This window comes from Theropithecus gelada, chromosome 1 (genome assembly GCF_003255815.1).
Source record: "Theropithecus gelada isolate Dixy chromosome 1, Tgel_1.0, whole genome shotgun sequence".
In the NCBI taxonomy this organism is placed as follows: domain Eukaryota; kingdom Metazoa; phylum Chordata; class Mammalia; order Primates; family Cercopithecidae; genus Theropithecus; species Theropithecus gelada.
The window spans coordinates 14967397-14992284 of record NC_037668.1 but is presented as its reverse complement, the minus strand read 5'-3'; the positions used below and the strand labels follow the sequence as shown (position 1 = coordinate 14992284).

Sequence of the window (24888 nt, the reverse complement as noted above, 5' to 3'; positions counted from 1 at the left end):
TCCTGACCTCAAGTGATCCACCAGGCTGGGCCTCCCAAAGTGCTGGGATTATAGGTGTGAGCAACCGCACCCAGCTGAATAGTTTTATTGTGTACATTGTGGTGATGATTTAATGGGTCTATACTTACTTCCAAACTCAGCAAGTTGTGTTCATTACATATGTACAGCTTTTAGTATACCAAGCATACATCAATAAATTGTTTTAAGAAAAAAATAAAGGGCTGGGCACAGTGGCTCACACCTGTAATCCCAGCACTTTGGGAGGCCAAAGTGGGCGGAGCACGAGGTCAGGAGATCGAGACCATCCTGGCTAACTCAGTGAAACCCAGTCTCTACTAAAAATACAAAAAATTAGCCAGGCGTGGTGGCAGGCGCCTGTAGTCCCAGCTACTGGGGAAGCTGAGGCAGGAGAATCACTTGAACTGGGAGGTAGAGATTGCAGTGAGCCAAGATCGTGCCACTGCACTCTAGCCTGGGCGAGAGAGTGAGACTCTCTTCTCAAAAAAGAAAGAGAAAGAAAGAAAGAAAGAGAGAGAGAGGAAGGAAGGAAGGAAGGAAGGAAGGAAGGAAGGAAGGAAGGAAGGAAATAAGAAAATATAGTTATTGTAATTGTCCTGTGATGAATAGATGCCAAACAGAGACAAATACAAAGTCTAAGAAAACACAGAGTATTTGTTGATAAATAGATTTGTACAAGAATATTCATGTACAGCAGTCTTCTTCATAATAGTCCAAACTAGAAATAACCAAATTGTCCACCAACATATTCCAATATGTGGTGTATTCACATATTGGAATGACACTCACCAGTAACACCCAAATAAACCAGGTACATATAATAATATGGATACACTTCAAAGACATGAAAAAAACGCATAACACAAAAAATGAATGTATGTGAATTTCAAGAAGACAGCAACATAATCTATGATGATAAACATCAGAATAGTGATTAACTAATGGGAGAAGGGTTGGATTGCCTGGAAAAGGACTCTACGGACCTTTTTTAATTTTTTTAATTTTTTAAATATGAAAAAATAATTTTTATAGAGGTAGGGATCTTGCCATGTTGCCCAGTCTGGTCTCAAATTCCTGGGCTCAGTCAATCTTTCCACCTCAGCCTCCCAAGTGCTGGGATTACAAGCATGAGCTACCGTGCTGGCGTCTACAGGCTTTTCTGGGATGGTGGAAATTATCTATAACCTAAACATGTTAAGAAAGATGAATGCAGATACTATGAGGAACTGCTAAAGTACAGCTGAGATCATCTCATGCTGTACCCTTACCGTCTATTGGATATTATGGTGAAGGGCTTGAGGATAACACCATTTTCATATTATACTGGGATTATGCAGGATATTATGAACAGTGAGAAAAGTTAAAAGTTATGATTCATTGCCCAATTTTACTGCTGCTGACTCTCTAAGGCTTCTTGGCATTGGAAGAAACCAAGATTATTACTAATCTTCAGTCCTTGCTTGTACCTTGTAAAGTTTGTGTCTTCTAGATTACAATAATTCCATGTAAAGATGATGCTGGCACAAGGCTTTCAACCCATCCCCTCTTCTGACCCAGAAAATAAAGACATCCTGCCTTTGGGCCTTTTAGAACAGGTATCCAGAGAGTTTACCTCTCCACCGCTAGGCAGGGTCTACGCCCATAACATCAGCACGAAGCAGTTACAGAAGATGAACCTCCACCCTTCTGCAAGCCCCTTAAGATTAAGGAGGAGTATAGAATCTCTGATGGGGAAATGAGGTAGGAGACCAGTAGGACTTATTTTCCAGTCACCATCCCATTGAACAGAGCAGGATCTGGTCAAAACAGGGCACAGTGAAGAAGCCTGCTGGAAACCAGGAGATGATGATGAAAGTGACCTCTAGTTGCCCTCACTGCTTATGAGCATAAAGACACTACCACTGGGACATGGCCAGTTTACAAATGTCATGGCAACACACCTTGGCAATGACCTGGAAGTTACTTTATATGGTTCTGGAAACTCCCTGCCCCTTTTCCAGAAAGTTCTGAATAACCTACCTCTTAATTGGCATGTAATTAAAAGTGGGTCTAAATACAACTAGCTAGCAGCCCACAGGCACCAACTCTGGGCACACTGCCTATGGATTAGCCCTGCTCTGCAAGAAGCAGCACCAGTTCAATAAAAGTTGCTTTCTCTCGCCAGCGACTTACCCTTGAATTCTTTCCTTGGCTACAACGGTCTGGGAGAAATTTCCCAGGCTACAAACCAGTTTTGGGGCTTGCCTGCCCTGCGTCACTGTCATTGTTTCCTTGGGTTTCCCAGGAATGTACATGTGTGACACTGCTGCCCTGCTTATAGATCTGTTTCCTTGCAAGGAAACAGGAATCTCTTGCCTACGGCTTCCAGAGTTGGAGATACATGTAGTTTCACTACTGAGTGCTAACATTTAATTTTGGAATCAAGTGATGCATTCAGCATGGTTGCTATCATTTTGTGGTATACATGTAATGAACACATTCATGATTGAGTTTCCTGCTTTTAGCTGGAGCAAGAAAGTTTTATAATTGTGATTTGTACAAAGAAATCATAGGCAAGAGAATGTGTGTAAAATAAACTTTATTGTCAGAGGTTTCTAAATGCTCATCCTTCAAGGAAAACGGACATATGGTGAAGAGCTGATAAACAGTCTACAGCAATGTTATTCTAAATCTGATTCCAAGTCCTTGCCATTTTCCTCCAGCTGCTGTTGACTCCAGTTACATATAGGTTGGGGAAAAGGGGATGATCTATCAATCTAGGCATCACTGTCTCTTGGGCAGTTATCACATTTGGAGGCTGAAGGGATGTGATTTCTACAATCAAACTATCCATTTGGAGTACAAATCTGGAGTGGCTGTAAAATTTGCTTCTCAGAGATGGAGCTTTCAGATTTGGACTTTCAATCGTTCTGTTGTTTCAGTTTTTCTCATCAACTGGGGAACTGTTTGTGACTAAGCTTTGTTAAAAGTAGAGAAGAGCTTTTGATAGTTCCAACATTAGTTGTTACCTGAAACAAACACACACACACACGCACACACATACAGCGAAACAATAACCTTTGGTGAGGACTTGCTGATACCTAACTGAGGCTGGAGTGAGAGCTAAGTGGTGATACAGGCCAGGTGCAAACTGAGTGCAGCTAAGTGGATAATCTCTGGTAGTGAAGATAATCTCTGTCCTAGAAGAAGATAGTAATAGTAGATTGAAAAGAAAGTCTCCTGAAATGAACTAGCTGGCCTGTGGTGTAGGATACAGGACCCCAGCCACCTTATGATTCTAAAAGCCTTGCTCAAAGCCACTGCAGATGAGTTAGCTAGGTCTCTACCACCTCCTCAGCATCAACTGACTCTCCATAATACTCCAGTGGAGAGAAATAAAGGTCTTTCCCACCTTCAGGAAGGGATTTGCTTAGCCTCAAATGTGCACATTCAGAAATAGCTTGTTGTAAGAAAGAGAGGACAGTTTGCAGAGAAATAACCCTCCTAAGTCCACATCCTATTCCTTTTAATTAAGAGCGTGGTGCCAAGGGAAGAGCCCTAGAATGTCAAAGCCAACAGGGTGCTCAGATATCACCCAAGTACAGTTCCACCTTTGGCCATAAGGAGACAATGGTGTCAAGAGGCTAAGACCATATGATCTCTAGGTGAAAAATCTGGGATGAGAATCGAGGCCTCAAACCTTTTCCACTACATCACAGAGTTTAGGAGCAGTTAGAGGGAAGGCTTCAATCTGGAGAACACTAACAGGCTCTAGAGATTATTGGGTCATGGTGGCTGGGACAGAAATAAGGATTCACAGAAAGATGTTTATAGTAAATGTTCTTTTACAGTTAATGTTCTTTTGTGATTTTGCTTGATAAAAAAGCTGAGCAAAAGTGAAACATTTTTCTTTCTTTCTTTTCTTTTTCTTTTCTCTTTATTTCATTTTTTTTTTTATTTTTTGAGACAGTTTCACTCTTGTTGTCCAGGCTGGAGTGCAATGGTGCAATCTCAGCTCACCACAACCTCCACCCCTGGTGTTCAAGCAATTCTCCTGCCTCAGCCTCCCAAGTAGCTGTGATTACAGGCATGCACCACCACGCCCAGATAATTTTTCTTTTTTTTCTTTTTTTTTTTTTGCGTTTTTAGCAGAGATGGAGTTCCTCCATGTTAGTCAGGCTGTTCTCAAACTCCCGACCTCAGGTGATCCTCCCAAAGTGCTGGGATTACAGGCGCAAGCCACCACACCTGGCCAAAAGTAAAAATTTTCTAATTGCAATTCTTAACTACTTATGGGTTGTGAAGTCAATATAGGGGACTGCTTACTACTACAGGTTTTATTTAAATACTAGGTAGGGTGGATTACACATAGTAAAAGGTTTTTAAAAAAATGATCACAAAGAATTGGATATTTCTCACTGCATCTTGTGGTCAGAAAAGTTTGAGAAACTGCTCTACATAGGTAAATTATAGGTTCAACCTATCCATCTACCTCTTTTTCTCTTCTCTTTTTTCCATGCTATGCAAACAAGACCATGGAGAGAGGAAGGCAAATTCCATCAATGGGTGGTGTTAAGCTTTTTCTATGAGGTAGCTGCACATTTGGGACACTTCTATGCTGGTGACTTGAGATTCTAGTAGGTAGATGGTCATTTTCATCTCTAGCCACATGTAAAAATTACTTGGGAGCTTTTTAAGACTACTAGTGGCTTCCATCCATCTGGAAGCATTTAAGTCAGAATCTCTGTGTGTACAGTCCAGGCACTTGTGTTAGTTAAAAACCTCACCAGGCTTTATAATGTGACAGAATGGTTTAAAGCTACTGAGTAGACCCACCCTATTTCCCACTATTGTCTTTGTTTCTCTTTCACCATAGGCTTCTTTCCCAATGAGAAAGTGAAGATGTCAGTCTCTCTTTTCACAGTCTCAAGTAAATCACTATCTTTCTCAATCGGACTGCCAAGGCAAAGATTTCTTTCCATTTATCTATCTGGATTTTTACAAAGCTGGCCTCTGGATTCCCTTTTTTCAAAGCTAATTCACCACAAAGGCACTGCTCAAGTCAAGGAGCTGGGCCTTCATACACCTCATACACCTGCACCTGTCAATCATGGGTAAATACTTTGCAGGCGGGGTTGCTGGTGCTGTGGGATTGACATAAACTCCCAGGTACTGCCAGCTCTGAGCCTCAGGCAAGCTTGTGACTAAGAGACTCCAGTAGTCTGAGGACAGTCCTTACTCAGAAGGGTCTTTGGAAGCAAAAACAAACGCAGGCATGAGAGGGAGAAAAAAAAAAAAAAATCCCATGTGGTCTTGGCTTATACCTAACAGAACTTGTGCAAGAATGGATACTAAGGTGGGTATTGTACACAGCAGAGCTTAGTAAATACCAAGTCTGGAGTTTAAGGGATAGGCTGAAGAGATTTTGCAGGTTTGTAAACATTTGTGCCAATTTGAACATACTTTTGTTTGCGTTTGGTTTTTCTCCTCAGTGGTAAGAGCTAGGCACAATAAGGTAACTAGGCTATTATAATTTGAATCAATACATTTTTATTTTGCCAAGGACCAAGATGAACTATGACGATTTCAATTTTTTAGTACTTTATTTTCATCATTTTGAAAATTAAGACTTTTGCTCCTTTTTTGGCTTATGGCACCTTTTTGGTTTTCACACTTTCTCAAAGACAAGTAACTTAGAATCTGAATTATGATTGCTTATTCTTTCAGTACTCTAGGGGAAAGTTGATTTAATCTTGACAAAATGTATTCAATTAAAATAATTGTTCTCTTAAATCTTTTCTTTTCTTTCTCTCTCTCTCTCTCCTTCTTTCTTTCTTTCTTTCTTTCTCTCTCTCTCTCTCTCTCTCTTTCTTTCTTTCTTTCTTTCTTTCTTTCTTTCTTTCTTTCTTTTCTTTCTTTCTTCTTTCTTCTTTCTCTTTTTTTCTTTCGTCTTGCTCTGTCACCCAGGTTACATACAGTGCAGTGGTGCAATCTTAGCTCACTGCAACCTCCACCTCCTGGGTTTATGTGATTCTCCTGCCTCAGCCTCCCGAGTAGTTGGGACTACAGGCACGTGCCACCATGCCCTGCTAATATTTGTATTTTTGGTAGAGATGGGGTTTCACAATGTTGTTCTCTGAAATCTTTTCACCTTTTAAGCTTGTCCTTTTCCTCTCCAATTTGCAATAGTGGAGTGTGAGTGCACTGAAATACTATATTTCTTAGAGCTACTTATTCCTGGAGCCTGGCAGTCTGGGGGCCTGGAGGGGGTGCATCTAGAAAGCAGCCGTCTCTAAGGTGAGAATAACTATGAGAGTTGTGGGTTATAAGGCTTTGAGCAGCTCTGGCCTCCCCATCTTCTTTTGTTTTTACAGTGGGGTGTGACAAGAGAAGGGACCCATCTGAGAGTGACTTCATATTGTGGCCTTTCACCACTTACCTCTGGAAATTTGATTCAGGCAAGCCGGGGGAGTCTCCGGTATTCTTCTCTGAGAACTCTATTTTCATTATACAGCTGGACAACGGAATCTATGATCTACCTGTAGAGGTTGGAGGTGCATCCTGTTCCAGGAAATAATTACAATTTAGGCAAGTCATACACGTTTGCTTAAGAGAATGCTTTCTGCACATTCCATGTTCTTCCTATCTTAGCCTAGGGAGAAAACCGTGGGGACTCAGGGCTGGAACTTTAGTGTGATGGGACAGAAGCTTAATGTTCACATGATTCTGAACAAATGCCAGCACATCACATGTATTATCATGTTCAATGGCTGAAATATGAAGGAGGCTTTCCTGAAATAGTTGCTGCTTTGGTATGGGAAGGGACCTGGTTACTGTTCTTCTGGCCCAGCATCATGTTGTGAAATGATGGCCTCTGTGTGAGAGCAATCAAAGAGGAGGGGGTTGGAGAGAACCACCTTGGGGTGGTAGAATGAAGAGTAACCAAGACATAAGGGAAGCTGATGAGGATGGCAGCAGAGGAGACTCTCATTCTGCTACATGAGGTGCTCAGAAACCTGGGTTCTACTGAATGCCAATCACATAAGAAGCAGAGAGACAGCAGGCGGTGTACAGAAGCAGAGAGAAGACAGCAGACAGCCTGGGAATCACAAGAATGATTTTAGAGGTAGATACCTCTAAGATGGAGGCAAATCTTTAAGCCTATATATTCACCTATAAATAGGAATGATAGTAGCTGCCCTACCTCTCTAGCTGGGACATTTGTAATGAATAAGTGAAGTAAAGTATGTCAAAGTGCTTGAAATCTATAAAACTCTGCCCCAGTCACATGCCTTTAGAACAATACATATTGCCAGAAGCAGACCGACTTGGGCTTCTCCTACCATTTTTTCATCAAAGCTGCTGAGATGACGTTCCAGCTTTTCTCGCAGGCAGTTGTTGATGACAAGGGTTTCCTTCAGGTGCTGCCGCTGGCTCTGGATCTCATCTTTTGCAGCCATTCCACCACGACATGGAATGAGATGGGAAATGAAGAATGCCGATCACTGAAGGGGGAGTCAGGGGCCTCTCATCAAGATCCCTGCCTTTCACCATTCTTTTGCCAACTTCATCTTCTCATCAGGGAACAAAAGGCAACTTTCTTTAATAGCTTTTAAGGTTTCAAACAAAGCATGGCCAAGTGCTAAGCAAACTCCACAGGGATGCCTCCCACATGGAGATGTGGGAAGTATAAAGCAGGTTGACAGGAGTTGGGAAAACACTGGAGGTCTCTGAGTAGGGCTTTTCTAGCACTAGGAAAGGTGTGACCACCTCCTTGAGATGACTTATAGGTACTAGGGAACATCTTCCTCTCTACAAAATATCTCTCCTGAATGTCTTTTGTTGTTGTTGTTGTTGTTTGACAGAGTCTCTTTCTGTCGCCCAACCTGGAGTACTGAGGCACCATCTTAGCTCACTGCATCTCCGTCTCCCGGGTTCAAAGGATTCTCATGCCACAGCCTCCCAAGTGGTTAAGACTACAGGCATGCACCACAATGCTTGGCTAATTTTTGCATTTTTAGTAGAGATGGGGTTTCAGCATGTTGGCCTGCCTGGTCTTGAATCCTGACCTTAAGTGATCCACCCACCTAGGCCTCCCAAAGTGCTGGGATTATAGGTGTGAACCACCGTGCCCAGCCCTGAACATCTTTAACAGATGGTAAAGACCTTCTTCTGCACCTTGTTGTGAAATTGGAAAGAGTAATAAAGATGCCTTTGTCAGAGGACGGTATGAGTAATAAAAGCCACATACTTATACCCATCCCTGGCAAAATGACAAGCCTAATATGGTTTATATTACTGTGAAATCTCAGTGAGTCTCTTTCTATTGCATAGAAGAGTATATAAAGCATATAGTCCCCTAACAATCCAAACTTTTGCCCCAAAGTCAAGTCAAACATTCAAGTAAGGGAGAGGAGATATAGGTCAAGGTTTTAATCTATATACACAGCAGTGAGGCTACCAACCCAAAGGGCTCTTACATACCTAAAGAAGCTCCAATGGCTAGCGTGGAGTTATTCTGGGAAGAGGGCATGCTGGTGGCATTGCTATTAGATTCAGCCTTTTCTCCAGCAGATAGCCTCGTTGTTTATTTAGATTGAATTACAACATTGAGACTAAACTAACAGAGATCGTAAAAATATCTTGGTGCTGCACAAAGATGGAGAATCCTGGCTATTCACCAAAGGGTTGCCAAGACCAAAGTCTTTTCTTTATGGAAGTCCCCTGATATTCTAGTAGTCAGATGGAACCTTATGAGAAAGCAAGCACCTGAGGGGAGATGGAGACTGGAGCTTGAAACCCAGGAACCATTATAATTGCACCTCCAAACATATGGACAAGCCTGCCAACATTCTTGGGACGGCTAGAACAGCTTGGGAAAACTGTTTAGGAACTGTAATTATCAAGAATATTTCAGGAAGGCTGGGCGCGGTGGCTCACGTCTATAATCCCAGCACTTTGGGAGGCAGGGGTCGGCGAATTGCTTGACCTCAGGAGTTTGAGGCCAGCCTGGGCAACAAGGCAAGACCCTGTCTCTACCACAAAGGCAAAAATATAGTTGGGAGTAGTGGCATGCATCTGTGGTCTCAGCTACTCAGGAGGCTGAGGTGAGAGGGTCATTTGATCCAGGTTGTAGGTTGTGGTAAGCTGAGATCATGCCACTGCACTCTAGCCTAGATGATAGAACAAGAGACCCTATCTCCCCCTCTCTCTCTCTCTCTCTATATATATATATATATATATATATGTTTTTATTTTTTCTTTTCTTCAGGAAAGATAAGATATCCCATTTTAAAGAAGGAGATCTGTTAAACGGATTTGTACATGTGCTGCAGTAGTGGCAGAGAGTCTGCCATAATCTCTTCACTCTCTCCATTCTGGCCTACTTTGAGTATACCAACTTGCAGATGCCATTCGGGGTCAGAGGGACTGAGGTGAGGACAGGAACAGAGCAAATTACTTGACCCAACAGGGAACTGTACTTGAGACTTGATCCCAGAGCTATGTTCAGCCTAATCACTTTTTAAAAGTGAATCCTTAGAGCCTGCATGCAGAGAATAACATCTCGCAGTTTAGACAGAGGTGTTGAGCATGTAGAATGTAGGAGCTACTGAGAGATTGATGGAGCTTTATTTTTCTTATCAAAGGAGTACTCACTGGCTATATCCAGAGCAGAGGGGTCTTCCTGTGCATCAGAGAGGAAGGCATTGCTGCTGGGAAGCTGGTGGGAGACATGGCAGCTGGAATGAGTCAAATGCTGTTCATCTAGTGAGTCCTCCAGGACTTCATCCATTTCTTCCTCCTGGGCCTCCCTCCTGAGCCTGGTGGAGTAGGCAAGACAAGGGATTCAACCAAGGCAGCCTGGAGCCACAGCTTCATAGCTAGTTCTGATCTGAAGCTCATGGAAGAGGCACCAAAACCAAATGGACCATCATATCAAAGAGGAAGTATATAATCCACTTTTGACTGGGAGTATAGTGGGCCAAGAGTTAGTATAGAAGTGAAAACAGCAAGTGATCAGTGCATTGACCTCATAACACACAGATAAGGAACAGACTCAACAACTACTCTAAAATACACTCAGGGCACACAGGACACACAGAGATTCATACTATTGGCTTCAAAATGCTGTGTTCAAATTTTATTTAATATGATGTGGAGTGGTCCATTGAATACCAGCTCTTGAGACAATGTAACATCCCAGGGCTTTTGCAGATTTTAGACCCCTAGCTCTAAATACTTGCTATGGTTTCAGTTTATTTTCAAGGTAATTTTCTGGCTATAAAACATCTGCCAACATAATTCAGGACAACTGTGCAGAAACCAGATAGGCATCTCACTTTGGTTTGCAACCATATAGATTTTAAAGATACAGGAACCAGGGATCCCTGGTTAGTTTACTTTTCAGTAAGACTGACTAGTTAACTAAGTGTGAGAAATTACTAGGAAATAAGAACCAATACAAGAATTGCAAAGAGAGCAGAGAACCATTTTTTAAGGGGTACATTGTATAATCAGTCAACAAAAAAAGTACACTCAGCAGTTTCTGCTTTTTCTAGATCTGGGACCTTTAACCTCTTGAACCCTTGTTTCTGGAATTCTCTTTAGATTTAGTCAGTCCATTATCAGCCCCTTCATCGTTCAGAGTTACCTGGGAGCCAGTAGCTTTTGCCTGTCTTCATTTTTCTTACCATTGTGATTTTCTGCAAATCAAAATTAGAAAGAGCTGGTCAGAAATTAAGCAGGTCCCATTTCACACATTGCACACGTGGGGCCTATATGATCAGGGACATAACACTTGACATGTGTGTTCAGAATGCTCTGTGAGAATTTTTGCAGGAGGCCTCAGGTTGTGTCTTTAGAGAAGTGGCCTGGTGGGCTTCCCTGAGCCCACTGGACAGGGTGTTCCTGATGTGGTGAATTATCACCATGACATCAGCTGCCTGAAGCAGAGCAAAAAGTTTAAAATGTCTTTTGTTCCCCAGCTCAAAGAATACTTGCCTGGCTGCCCTTTGGACTTCTCCAGTTATAACCTTCCTTCCTGCCACAGGCTGGTTGCCAGACCATGACTGTTTGTCCCCTTGCTACTCACACACAGAACCTGCTCCAGTCTCGGAGAGGACTAATAGCCCTGTCCTACCGCTACTCCAAAACCAGAGGACTGCCCAGGTGCCTTTAAGTCTGTCCCCGTTGTGCTTCCTCCAATGTTCTTGGTGGTAATTCTTTTTCTCTTCTTCTCAGTTTGTTAGTGAGAATTGGGGGTGATTCTGTGAAAAATATTCCAGTATAAATCAACTTTTCTAACATCAGTTTCTACTATATCTTGTCCCTAAACTAACTCCAAAAGATTTGGACAGTTTATCGGGACCTGAAAATAAATAAATAAATAACCCTGAAAGAGAAATACACTCATGAACATTAAGACACTACTTCAACTGATCTGTACAGCAGCCGTGGAATTATGATTTGACCCACTTTACAAATGAGGAAACAGAAATTCAAGAAGGATCAATCACTTGCACAAAGTTAGTAAATACAGCGCTGAGGCTAGAGCCTAGGTAATTCTGATTCTTAGCCCAGGGGTCTTCCCATTCTAACAGGCTGCCTTCTCTCATACTGTTCTTTCTGACCACAAAGATTGAACGGAGACTTCTGCTTCTGGCCAAGTTGGAGTAATAGGGACCAGATTTGTCCTCCACCTTAAACAACTAAGAAACTGGAAAAAGCATTTTAAACTGTAGCTTCAACATTGGATATAGTGCAGTACAGTACAGTGATCCCTGAGAGAGAGAAAATAAAAGAGGTGAGTCCTGTGACTGCTCCAGTTTCCTGCCTGAGATTGTCAACTGCAAAGCAGGGAGGGAGGACCCAGGCAGAGCCTGGTAGTAAGTTTGAAGAAGTCAGGGTGGCTAGACATCACAGGACAGACTAGAGAATAAATTGCTGCACAGACAGAATGCCTTGGATAGCTGTCTTCAATCTTCAGCTAAGTACTCATTAGTACATGTATTTGAGGAAATTATGCAAAGCAGGGAAAATAACTTCCCAAAAGGAATAATCTCTGTAGCTCACACAGAGCTTGCAACACTTGATGTTTCCATCAGCTAGAGTGAAAATCCCTTTTAATAGAGGGAGCATTGGTTAGAACAGGAGTCGCCAATCCCCAGCACTGGTCCATGGCCTGTTAGGAACGGGACCGCACAGCAGGAGGTGAGCAGCCAGCAAGAAAACATTACTGCCTGAGTTCTACCTCCTGTCAGATCAGCGCTGGCATTAGATTAGCATTGGAGCACAAGCCCTATTGTGAACTGTACATGCCAGGCATCTAGGCTGCACGCTCCTTATGAGACTCTAACTAGTGCCTGATGATCTGAGGTGGAACAGTTTCCTACTGAAACCACCCAACTCCCAACCTCTACCATCCCACCCCCACCTTGTCTGTGGAAAAATTGTCTTTCATGCAACGAGTCCCTAGTGCCAAAACTGTGGGAGATCACTGGCTTAGAACCTTCAAAAGAGTGTTGCCCCCAGTGTAAACTATGGACTTTGTGTGATAATGACACGTCAATGTAAATTCATCAACTGTAACAAATGTACCATTCTGGGGAGACATGCTGATAGCCTAGGAGGCTATGCATGTGTGCAGGCAGGGTGTATATGGGAACTTTTTGTACTCCCTGCTCAATTTTGGTGTGAATCTGAAACTACTCTAAAAAATAAGGTCTATTTTCTTAAAAGTCATATTGCCTCCATAGTGGGAAAAAAAATAGCGGTTGACTAATAGCTGCTCTTATCCTGCCTAAAAAATTTAAAAAGCCAGCTTTAAAAGATGCAAATTGATTTTAAGTAACTTTATTGTATACCAAAACAAAGCTAAAATAGTTTTAACACAAAATGCAAAAAATCCAGCACTCAATAAGTTACAATTTGCAATGTCTAACACCAAATCAAATAGTGTTAGGAATGCAGAGAGAGAGAAAACTGTAATCCATGATAAGAAGGGAAAAAAAAAATCAATCTGCTTAAACTGACTTAGAAAGGACACATCAAGTGAGAATTAAAAAATCAATAGAAAGGACACAGATGACAGAATCTGTAGACAAGGACATTGAAACAAATATAACTATATTCCTTGTATTAAAGAAGCTAGGCCAGGTGTGGCAGCTCATGCTTGTAATCCTGGCACTTTGCGAGGCCAAGGTGGGTGGGTCACCTGCGGTCAGGAGTTGGCGACCAGCCTGGCCAATGTGGTGAAACACCATCTCTCTGAAAAAATATGAAAATTAGCTGGGTGTGGAGGCACGTCCCAGCTACTCAGGAGGCTGCAGGCACAAGAATCCCAGCTACTCAGGAGGCTGAGGCACAAGAATCACTTGAACCCAGGAGGCGAAGGTTGCAGTGAGCTGAAATCTCACCATTGTACTTCAGCCTGGGCAACAGAACGAGACTCTGTCTCAAAAAATAGAATAAAATAAAATAAACAAGCTAGGGGAAAATATGAAATGATGAAGAGTTACATAGGCGGCCTTAAAAAAAGATACAAATTAAATTTACATGAAAAATAAAGTCTGAGATGAAAATACACTGGATAGGATTAACAGCAGATGCTGCTGAAGAAAGATTAACCAATTTCAAGACATGGAAATAGAAACAAAGAGAGAAAAAAAAGATACAACAAAAATGAACAGACCATTAGTCAGCTGTGGTAAAATTTCAAAGCAGCTAATACAAATATAACTGGAGTCTTTGAATGAGAGGCTAGAGAGAAAGAAGAGAATATATATTATATAGATTTGATATACATGTGCCATATATAATATATTGTACATGCCATGTATAAGACATATATGTCATTATTATTCAAATTTGAGGAGAACTATAAACATGCAGATGCAAGAAACTAGATAAAGTAAAACAATATGTAAAAGATAAAACTATACAAAGTCTTATCTTAACTAAACTGCTTCAAACCAGTGATAAATAGAAAATCTCAAAAGTGGCCAGAGGAAAAACGACATATTATGTACACAGGAACAAAAATAAGAATTATGGCAGACTTCTTGTTGGAAACAATGTAATCCAGAAGACAGTGTAATATCACTTTTCAAACACTTTAAAAACAAAAACTGTCAACTAGAATCCTACACCCAGTGAAAATATCTTCCAAAATGAAGGTGAGTTCTTATGCTCATCAAGATGAAGTAATCCACTATACTCTATCTCTCTTACTGATTGAAACTAAGAACTCTCAGGCCAGGCACAGTGGCTCACATCTGTAATCCCAGCACTTTGGGAGGCCAAAGCAGGTGGATCACTTGAGATCAGTAGTTCAACACCAGCCTGGGCAACATGGAGAAACCCTGTCTCTACAAAAAATATAAAAGTCAGCCGGGCGTGGTGGCACACACTTGTAGTACCAGCTACTTGGGAGGCTGAGGTGGGAGGACTGCTTGAGCCCAGGAGGCACAGATCACAGTCAGCCAAGATTGTGTCACTGCACTCCAGCTTGGGTAAGAGAGCAAGACTCTGTCTCAAAATAAAAAACAAAACTCAGAACTCCTGAAAGAATATGAAAAGTAATTACCTGAGTGCTCTAAAGAGAAAACAATAGAATGCAGATTAAGGACCATAGTCAAAACTAAGATAAAATTTACAATGGAGATAACTCTGCATTTTTTCTCCCCACTTTGAGGCACTTGGGAGGAGCTAAGGGTCTTCAGAGCCTGTAGCCAACTTACCTGTGGCCAGGATCTCTGTCAGCTGGCTTCCTTGTACCATTTGCTCACAGAATCTCTGTCTCTGGTAGTAGGCAATGCCAGTGTTCCTGAGAAGGCCCTCAAAAGACTTGACTGTGTTCTTCACATGCTGGGTGAAAAGGTAGCAGACACCTCCCCCTTCCTGTATCTTCTGTAGTAAGTGGGTCAGTTCTTCAGCCTGAGCCTGAATTAAGGGATCCTGTATCCTAAGGTGGGAAAGAGGAGTAAGAGGGAATGTAGTGAATAATAGGTTATAGAAGTTTCAGAGGAGACATCTCTTAGAATCCCTGTGAGGAACTCCCAAGTTGAATTCTTTTTTTTTCTTTTTCCTTTTCTTTTCTTTCTTTCTTTCTTTTTTTCTTTTTTTTTTTTTTTTTTTGAGACAGTCTCACTCTGTTGCCCAGGTTGGAGTGCAGTGATGTGATCTCAGCTCACTGCAGCCTCTGCCTCTGCCTCCACCTCTGCCTCTGCCTCCGCCTCCCAGATTCAAGCAATTCTCTTGCCTCAGCCTTCCAAGTAGCTGGGACTACAGGTGCCCATCACCATGCCAGGATAATTTATATATTTTTTGTAGAGATGGGGTTTTGCCATGTTGGTCATGCTAGTCTTGAACTCCTGACCTCAAATGATTCATGCACCTCACTGTACCAAAGTGCTGGGATTACAGGCATGAGCCACCGCCCCTGGCCCAAGATTAATTCTTGTACAAGTTGTGTGACTTGCCTGTGGCAGAAGGAATGAAGAAACAGCCTTGGGGTTGTCTGTTATTTTACTAACTTTGCTTTAAAAAGATGCCCCTTTGGTTCCCCACTTTAGCCTAAGTACATTTTCGTACAATATACATCAAGCATTATACAGTAACTGGCAAAAAAAAAAAAAAAAAAAAAAAGGCCAGGTTCAAAAATGCTCACCAGGTATCTCTGGTATTATTGAAAGTTAAAAAGAAAAATCAGTGAAAAGGTCAAGAAGGGCAGTATTCTTTTGAATGACATGAAGATAGACCATAATCAGTAAGAAGGCAATTAAAACTAAAGTTCTGGCCGGGTGCAGTGGCTCACGCCTGTAATCCCAGCACTTTGGGAGTCTGAGGCAGGTGGATCACCTTAGGTTAGGAATTTTGAGACCAGCCTGGCCAACATGGCGACACCCCATCTCTACTAAAAATACAAAAATTAGCTGGCATGGTGGTGTGTGCCTGTACTCTCAGTTCCTTGGGAGGCTGACCTAGGAGGATCGCTTGAACCTGGGAGGTGGAGGCTGCAGTGAGCTGAGATCACACAACTGCACTCTAGCCTGGGCAACAGGGTAAGTAAGACTCCATCTCAAAAAAAAAAAAAAAAAAAGTAAAGTTCTGAGTAGTAATTTCATTACTCTATGTGGGATTTCATTGTTTTCTAATTATTGTATAAGCATTTCTCATGGTGATATGGTTTGGCTCTGTGTCCCCACCCAAATCTCATATTGGATTGTAATCCCCAGTGTTGGGGGAGGGAACAGCTGGAAGGTGACTGGATCATGGGGTCGGATTTCCCCCTTGCTGTTCTCGTGATAGTGAGTGAGTTCTCATGAGGTCTGGTGGTTTGAAAGTGCAGCACCCTCTTTGCTCTCTCTCTCTCTCCTCTTCTGGCCATGTGAAGACCATGCCTGCTTCTCCTTTGACTTCCACAATGATTGTACGTTTCCTGAGGCCTGCCCAGAAGCAGAAGCCTGTACAGCCCACAGAACCATGAGCCGATTAAACCTCTTTTCTTTATAAATCACCCAGTCTCAGATACATGTTTATAGCAGTGTGAGAATGGACTAATACACGTGGGTTCCAACGTGGAATGTGGGCTCTGTGAGTCTAAGGACAGTGCCACCTATGACCCAACTTACAGCACCCGGTAGTATGTACACATGCAAGTAGTTATTCAGTTAATGTTTAGAACCATGTAGTCCCAGAGCTGGACTGAACATTTACAGTCATCTACCCCATCTCATGCTAGATTTTTCTCCTTGATACTCTTCTAAGTAGTTATCCGCAGGTCCTCTTTCAAACTCTATTCCTTAGAGTTACTAGAAAGTGTCAGGGGAAGTAAAGACACGTACTGGGGAGAAGCAGGGGCTCCAGACCTATCCCCTCTTCAATCCAATATCTCTGCTTTAGTGAGTTTTACACATTTGAGCTTCTATGATTTCATTTCAACAAAGGATTAAAAGAAAGATTAAAAGAAGTTTCGAATGCTACAATCTACGTTATGTCTGAAACCCTCTAAGGATAGTCAATGCTGGTCCTGAGCAAATTAATAATTCATTTTCCGCATAACAGCTGCTCAATCATCTATCTATCCCATAGCCCTAGCAGTTAATACTCCACCTAGTGTAACACTTTTTTAAAAAGTTTGGAGGAGAAACATTCTTATCATGAAAGGCACTTTGGAAAGTTTGAAAATATCTCTTATAGAAAATGTTAATGACAATCACCACATCTATAAATGGGAACAAACATAATAATTATAGAAAATAATTGTTCAGAGTTTTCTATGTGTTAGAGATGGTTCTAACTACTTGCAATTGTGCATTTAATCTTCATAACCCTCTAAGGTAGGTACTGTCAGTATTTCCATTTTATAAATGAGGTAGCCTCGGTTAATGACATACAGAAAAGTGAAGTAAATTTGACCAAGGACACACAGATAGAAGCCACATTGCTATTATGCCAACACAGGCAGTTGTCTCCATTTTACTAATATGCTATTTAATGGAAAACCCTAGACACCTAACTGGACCATAGCCTCATTGTGTCTTAGTCTAGTTCTGTGCCTGCCTCATACATTTCTGCCTTTCTCCTTGCACAGATTTTCTCTTTGTTCTACCAGCCTGGGCTGCCCCACTTCAAACAGTATTTATACATGTCCCACAGACGTACCTCCTTACCGGAGCCTTGCAGCTGGCCTTGGCAATTCGGCCAGCTCCCTCTCCTGAAACTGCAGCTCCTCCTCCAGCACAGATTTTATAAGGTCTTCGCACTCTTCACACTCTGAGAAAAGACAGACATGCCTGCATCATGGAAGGCTGGATGTGCTGCTGTGGTCACTGCCTGCAGGACAGGAGGCAGGGTCTATCTCAAGGATAAAAGCATACCCAGCACCAGGCTTTACACTGGGATTTCCATATCTTTATTCCTCAGTCTCTCAACTACTCCCCATTTTAGAGATGAGGAAAGAAGAACCCACAGGCTGATAAAACAACTTGACAAGATGATTCAACTGGAATGAGGCAGTCAGAATTCACATCCCCTGAGGTCTGACTCCACATCTTTCTTTTCTTTTCTTTTTTTTTTTTAGATGGAATCTCACTTTGTTGCCCAGACTGGAGTGCAGTGGCATGATCTCAGTTCACATCAACCTCTGACTCCCAGGTTATTCTCCTGCCTCAGCCTCCCAAGTAGCTGTGATTACAGGTGTGCACCACCACACCCTGCTAGTTTTTGTATTTTCAGTAGAGACAGGGCTTCACCATGTTGGCCAGGCTCAAATGATCTACCTCAAATGATCTACCCACCTTGACTTTCCAAAGTGCTGGGATTACAGTAATTGTGCCAATGTGCCTGGCCATGACTTCAAATCTTAAGGCCAATTTACCAAACCTTACAGCCTCTTAAATAAAACATGAACATAAGGCCATGAAATAATGGCTTCCTGTGTCACTTCCTGTGTTTGGGAAGATACTAAGAACTGTAAGACTGCTGGTTCTCCTGCTTCGAGAGTTTCAATAATCCCAAAATATTTCAAAGATTTAAACATTTATCTGTATACAACTGTGTAAAACTGTATATGGAGGAGAAAGATCCAAATGATATATGCCCAAAAGCTAATAGGTGGTATTTTGAAGGGAGAACCAACACATAGTGTTTGTCATGGTACTGTTGCAGTAGGTTTTTAAGAATTATCATCATGTGATCATCACCACTATCCAAAGAGGTAGTTACTACTCTATTACCATTACAGATGAGGAAACTGAGGCACAGTGACGATAAGTAAGACTTGAACCCAGGAAATTTGGCCCTAGGGTATATGCTCTTTAATCACTGCACAATAGTACCTTTATACTAAGGTCTTAGGTAATATCATTCTTCTTCTCTAGCTTGAGAATTTTTTTTTCCTACAATTATAATGAATGAAGTTTTTTTTAAACTAGTTTTTCCACACACCAAAGCTCATCTTTTCACTTCTTTAGTAAGTGGGCTTTTGGCTTTACTTTTCTATCACAGTAAGTTGGACTGCAACTTTTAGTCACCCCCCACGCAATGATTTATTTTAAAATAATTGTAGAAATTGGAAAGCAAATTCAATTTCAGTGTTAACCAGAATCCTCTTCTAATTAATATCCCTGTTCCTCTCATGCCCTTGTTCCCATGTTTCCCTGTCATTACAGCTTCTCCCTTCCCCGACTATTAGTAACAGGTTTTGGATTTTACGGTGATTTTAAAAATGTGAGAGCCAACTGTGGAGAGGAAAGGACTAGTTCTTAAACTGGCCTGGCCTTCTACTGAGAACGGCGGTCTGCTCCACTTGGCCTTGTTCTCATTTTGGCCATATGTCTCATAGCTCTGATCCTGGACGTCCACCTGCAGTTGTTTGCTGTCCGTAAAGCTGATACTCAGAGACAGAAAGGGTGTTACAAAGTCTCTGATTTTCTGAAAATACCCTCAATCTAACCAGAGCATGAGGAATGGCTTATTTGAATTTTTGTGGGAAGAGAATCTTGATCCAGGTATCATAAAGACTTTTCTCCATGTTTGCTATTGAAGTTCGCACCTCCACATATCTGTGACTCAGTTGAGAATAAGTAGTTTTAAGTTCCTTCAAGGCAGATAGGGTATACTATTTCTTCTTTCACCCCTGGTGCTGTTGGCACAGTGCTGTGCAAATGGGTGTTCTTTAAAAAGTTTTAATTGAATCCTGAGCTTTTTTAACCAACAGTGATATTATATGTTTGTAGAAGCTGATACTCATTACTGAGAAGGGAAAGACAGTTTCATGCCTAAACCAAGGTTTTGGTCTCTATTCCTCACTACACTCGCCCTGCAAACTTTACACCTTTGTGCCTCAGTTTTTCTGTCCTTGGCAAATTGAGAGTAAAATGCCCACTTCTACCTTTTTGTGAGAGTAGTCAGGATAAAATTAATTGTGATAGAGAATAAAGTCTGCAGTGTTTCATTTCACAGAGGAAAATGGACAATCATTTATCACTTTGGTGACCTTGCCCCATGGGACCTACTGTATTTCTGCAGGTGATTGGCCAGGGAGTAGGCAGTAGCTTTGGATGTCAGGAATTTCTCTGTGAGGTCTCGGAAGTTCTGTTTGCATTTTTCCAGTTCAGAGCGCAAGTACTGTTTGGTTTCCAGGATGCTCGTTTCTGCCCTTGGACCAGAACAAGTGGTGGGAGATACGGCCATGCTGAAGCTTGTGGAGGAAGTGGAATCAGAGCCTAGGGAGAATAAACCCAAACAAATAATACATTAAAAACAAATGCATGGATTATGGTAATGGTTGCACTACTGGGTAAATTACTAAAAATTATTGAACTGTACAATTATAATGGGTAAATTTTATAGTATGTAAATTATACCTCAATAAAGTTTTTTTTACATTAAACAAAGGATTTAAATGAATCAAAAGAAAGCAGATCTGATTCATAACTTACTTTTGGGATAAACTTTGTCAGCATCCCACAACTCTGAGAATCCTCAGCCACAAAAATAAGGCACAAGGTGCCTGAGCTTAGAATCTAAGGTACTGTCTGTGGTTCAGGCTCTGATAGGAATGCCAAAGGTAAGACCCAGTGCCAGGTAACAGTCTGGAGTCATGATAACAGAATTAGAAGGTGGGGGTGTCATGGAATGTTAGGATCTCTGCCTTCCAGGTGTCTAGGCCATGTGGAAACACAAGGTCTCTTCTGAAGGTCACCACCAATGGAGACCACTCCCTCAGCAGTCATTCTCAGTACTTGTATACCCTTGTGAGAATACCATAGGCCTATCTCTTTCTAAAATTTAACCATATTTTCATTGTTTATTATGGCAAATGCATAGACAACATCAAGCAATACATATTTCCTCAAGTTCTATTGTTGTCTTAAGGACTGTCATGAAGTCATTTTCTTCTTAATGAAAAATTTAACACTTTTAGATAGTCTTGATGTTCTTCTTTGGTCCTCCAGTTTTCCACATCATTTATATTATAAGAAAAAAAATCCTGAATATTCTGCTCAGAGTGTGAATAATTGATTTATATGGATTTAGAGGCCAGGTGCAGTGGTTCACACCTGTAATCCCACCACTTTGGGAGACCAAGGTGGTCGGATCACTTGAGCTCAGGAGTTTGAGACCAACCTGGGCAGCATGGCAAAACCCTGCCTCTACAAACAATTTTTAAAAATTAGCCGGGCATAGGGCTGGGCATGGTGGCTCATGCCTGTAATCCCAGCACTTTGGGAGGCCGAGGGGGGTGGATTATGAGGTCAGGAGATGGAGACCATCCTGCCTGACACAGTGAAACCTCGTCTCTACTAAAAATACAAAAAATTAGCTGGGTGTGGTGGCGGGTGCCTGTAGTCCCAGCTACTTGGGAGGCTGAGGCAGGAGAATGGCGTGAACCCGGGAGGCAGAGCTTGCAGTAAATGGAGATAGCGCTACTACACTCCATCCTGGGCAACAGAGCGAGACTCCACCTCAAAAAAAAAGAAAAAAAAAATTAGCCGGGCATAGTGTGGCGTGTCTGTAGTCCCAGCTATTCAGGAGACTGACGTAGGAGGATCGCTTGAGTTCAAGTGTTTTTGCTGCAGTGAACCAAGATCATGCCACTGCACTCCATTCTGGATGACAAAGTGACACCCTGTCTCAAAAAATAAAAGCAAAATAAGTAATAAAAGGATTTTGGTCAGTGTCTTAATATACTTCTTGCTGCAAACCAATGTTATAGTGGCATCTTTTCCCCCACTGGGGACCCATGTTAGGTTTTTTTTTTTCTTTTTTTTTAGACAGGGTCTAGCTTTGCTGCTCAACCTGGAGTGCAATGGCATGATCACAGCTCACTGCAACCTCAAACTCCCAGGCTCAAGGGATCCTCCTGCTTCAGCCTCCTGAACAGCTCAGACTACAGGTACATGTCACCACCCTCAGCTATTTTGTGTGTGTTTGTGTATGGGGTCTCACTATGTTGCCCAGCCTGGTCTCAAACTCCTGGGCCCAAGTTATTCTCACACCTTGGCCTCCCAAAGTATTGGAATTATGGGCGTGAGCCACCACACCTGGCCCATGTTGGCTTTTCACTTAACTTGAGGACAAGTTTGATATTCATAACTCCTAACTCCACTTTCCTCTTCTATGTGTGGGTTGCTTTGTGTTATAATCTCTATATACACATTTTTTGCTTGTCACTTATGATTTTCATTCTAACTCCACAGGCTTTCTTTCCAATTTATCACAATCACTGAAATAATGTATGTATATCTCTTTAAATACATTTAGTGGCTACCTAATTTGGAATGATTTATAAACTGTAACTATATGTTTGAAGCAGTTTTTATGGAACACTAATGATTTGCATTGAGCCAAAGTCATGGGCCTGAGGATATATTCTCAGAGAGATCATGGTAAAAATCAAAGTCATGAGTCTGTGGTGGTTGGTGGTGATCAACAGCATTCCTGTGCAATGGGGTTTAGTGGGAGAGAAACTGAGGTTTTAAAGACAGGCATAGACAGAAGAGAAGGGATCCCTGATGTACCTCTTCACTTCCTATGTATCAATTCCTCCCTGGTTTTGTGAGACTGAGATAGGGAGACTCTTACGGAATATCTGTCCTTTCCCTTCAGCTGCCTGACTTTCCTGGGCTACTGGCCTACACATGTGTAACTATGGTCACCTCCACATTCATGACAAACAGAAGGAAGCAGGACCAACAAACTGCATACCCTACATGCTAACCTGAAACTATAGTGTTTAATAGTATTAGTTTATGAGATATATCAGAAGCTATATGATTTTAGTCCTTTTAAATTTGTTAAGATTTATGTTAAGGGCTAGCATATGGTCTATTCATTAGAACGTCCCATGTGTGCTTGAGAGGAAGTGTATTCTGTTTTTGTTGAGTGGAGTATTCTATAGATGTCTGGTAGGTTACGTTATTTAAATCTTTTATTTCTTTATTGGTCTTCTGCATAGTTGCTCTATCCATTATTGAAAGTTGTGGTATTAAAGTCTCCATCTACTATTGCTAAATTGTCTATTTCTCTCTTCAATACTGTCAGTTTTTGCTTCCTGCATTTTGAGGCTCTGTTAGATTCATGTGTATTTATAATTGTACTCTCTTCCTGATGGATTAACCCTTTTATCATTACAAAATATTCCTCATTGTCTTTGGTAACTTTTTTGTCTTAAAGTCTCTTGTTTATTTTGTCTGGTATTAGGATAATTGTTACTGAAACACCAGAGGTTTGACTTAATACTTGCTGCTCACTGCACAGAAAGCCAATCACTGAACCAACTAGTATTGCCAGGGAAAAAGGCTTTCATCAGGTACCGCAACTTAGGAGATGGGAGATCAGTCTCAAATCCATCTTCTTGATCAACAAAAATTCAGAGTTTAGATAGCAGGGAAGAAATGGAACTACATGCAGGAAAACAGGAATTACAGAGAGGTAAGAAAGAGGAACTGGTCAACAGGAAGCATGTGGTCACTTAGGCAATTATGATGGAATAAGGGGTCTGACATCTCATTTTCCAGATGTGGTACGCTGGTAAATTTCAGTTCTTTGATACTATCTGGAAGGCCGGATGGTTGCTTTCCTGAGAAAGGAATTCAGATAATACAAATGTAACTTTCTCAAATTTCAAGACGGAAAGGGTTAATTTCTATGTTTATTCAAAAGAAACCGTAAACATCAGTTCTAGGGGACAATTGGGTTGGTTTAAAACTCACTTCAGCTTTCTTATGGTTGCTGATTACATAATTATGTTACATTGCATGGCAAACGGATTTTGCAGATACAATTAAATTAACCTTAAAATGGGGAGATTATAAAGGTTGACTAATGTAATAACACAGGCCTTTAAAGTCTGGGTCTAGAGGTCAGAGGTCAGTGAACTAGGAAGTCAGAGAGATCCAAAATATGTTAGTGATTCAATGAGGAAGAAACCCTTCATTGCTGACTTTGAAGATGGTGAGAGTCACAAATAAAGTCCTCAGTCCAACAACTTCATAGTTAGTGCTACCTGCAAATATGAGCTAAGAATATTTTAAAATGCATTTACAATATGCGGTGAACACATTCACATTGTCTCTGCCTACTCTTCTCTTTCACTTTGTCCCTGCATGCTACTATGTCTGTCTAGATGGGGGGACACAAAAACCAGGCCTTTGTGCAGCTTTCTCTCCTCTCCTGAAATGCTATTGCTCACTAGAGCCAGATAGCACTGCTGAAGGTGGCTGAGTACAGGCAACTGGTGGTGTTGGAAGCCATAGGTCCTTGATTAATTCAGCCGAGATTGCACCACTGCACTCCAGCCTGGGTGATCGAGTGAGACTCCGTCTTAATAAACAAACAAACAAACAAACAAACAAAACCTGCCCATGAAAGGGGAAAGGATCAATAAATGGGTATTCCAAAAAATCAAAAGCCACACAAATATCAAGCCAAAATAAACTGATTCCCTGACTGGAAATTGAACCCAGGCTATGGCAGCAAAAGCACAGAACTTTAAGTACTGAACTGCAAGGTAGAGCATTTTAAGGGTAGCTATGACACTAGCATGTGCCTTTCTTTTAACTTGATCTTCCATCAACTTTTTAAAATAAGAGATCTCTAATTTTTTTTAAATTCAAGTGTCTAATTTAAGGGATCCATCTTCAGTCCACTGGCAACTAGAATTTCCAATGGTGTAATTATTCCAATAGCAATGCAACCAAATAGCCTCTTTGTGGAAAACCCAGGATGTCATTTTCCAGGTTAACTTCCTGGGAAGGTCATAGAAGAGGCAATCCCAAAGATTGCCCTCCAAGAGAAAAGTTCAATGTAAGGAGTAGGCCACAGATGGTTAAGGATGATACTTGCCTCCAGCAACCCACATATTTGTGGGGGCTTCCAGTCACA

The 24888-nt window shown here is 41.6% G+C and overlaps 1 protein-coding gene across 1 annotated transcript; it reads right to left on the bottom strand.

Annotated features, from left to right (window-relative positions):
* Positions 1 to 14016: 14016 nt before the first annotated feature.
* Positions 14017 to 20562, bottom strand: LOC112618730 (neuroblastoma breakpoint family member 6-like protein). Its single transcript, XM_025376147.1, has 4 exons — positions 20442 to 20562; positions 20016 to 20225; positions 17670 to 17772; positions 14017 to 14959 (listed from the first exon to the last, which is right to left on the bottom strand). Exons 2-4 carry the CDS (start codon positions 20191 to 20193, stop codon positions 14704 to 14706), a joined length of 537 nt encoding a protein of 178 aa, XP_025231932.1. The 5' UTR covers positions 20194 to 20225; positions 20442 to 20562; the 3' UTR covers positions 14017 to 14703.
* Positions 20563 to 24888: the final 4326 nt, after the last annotated feature.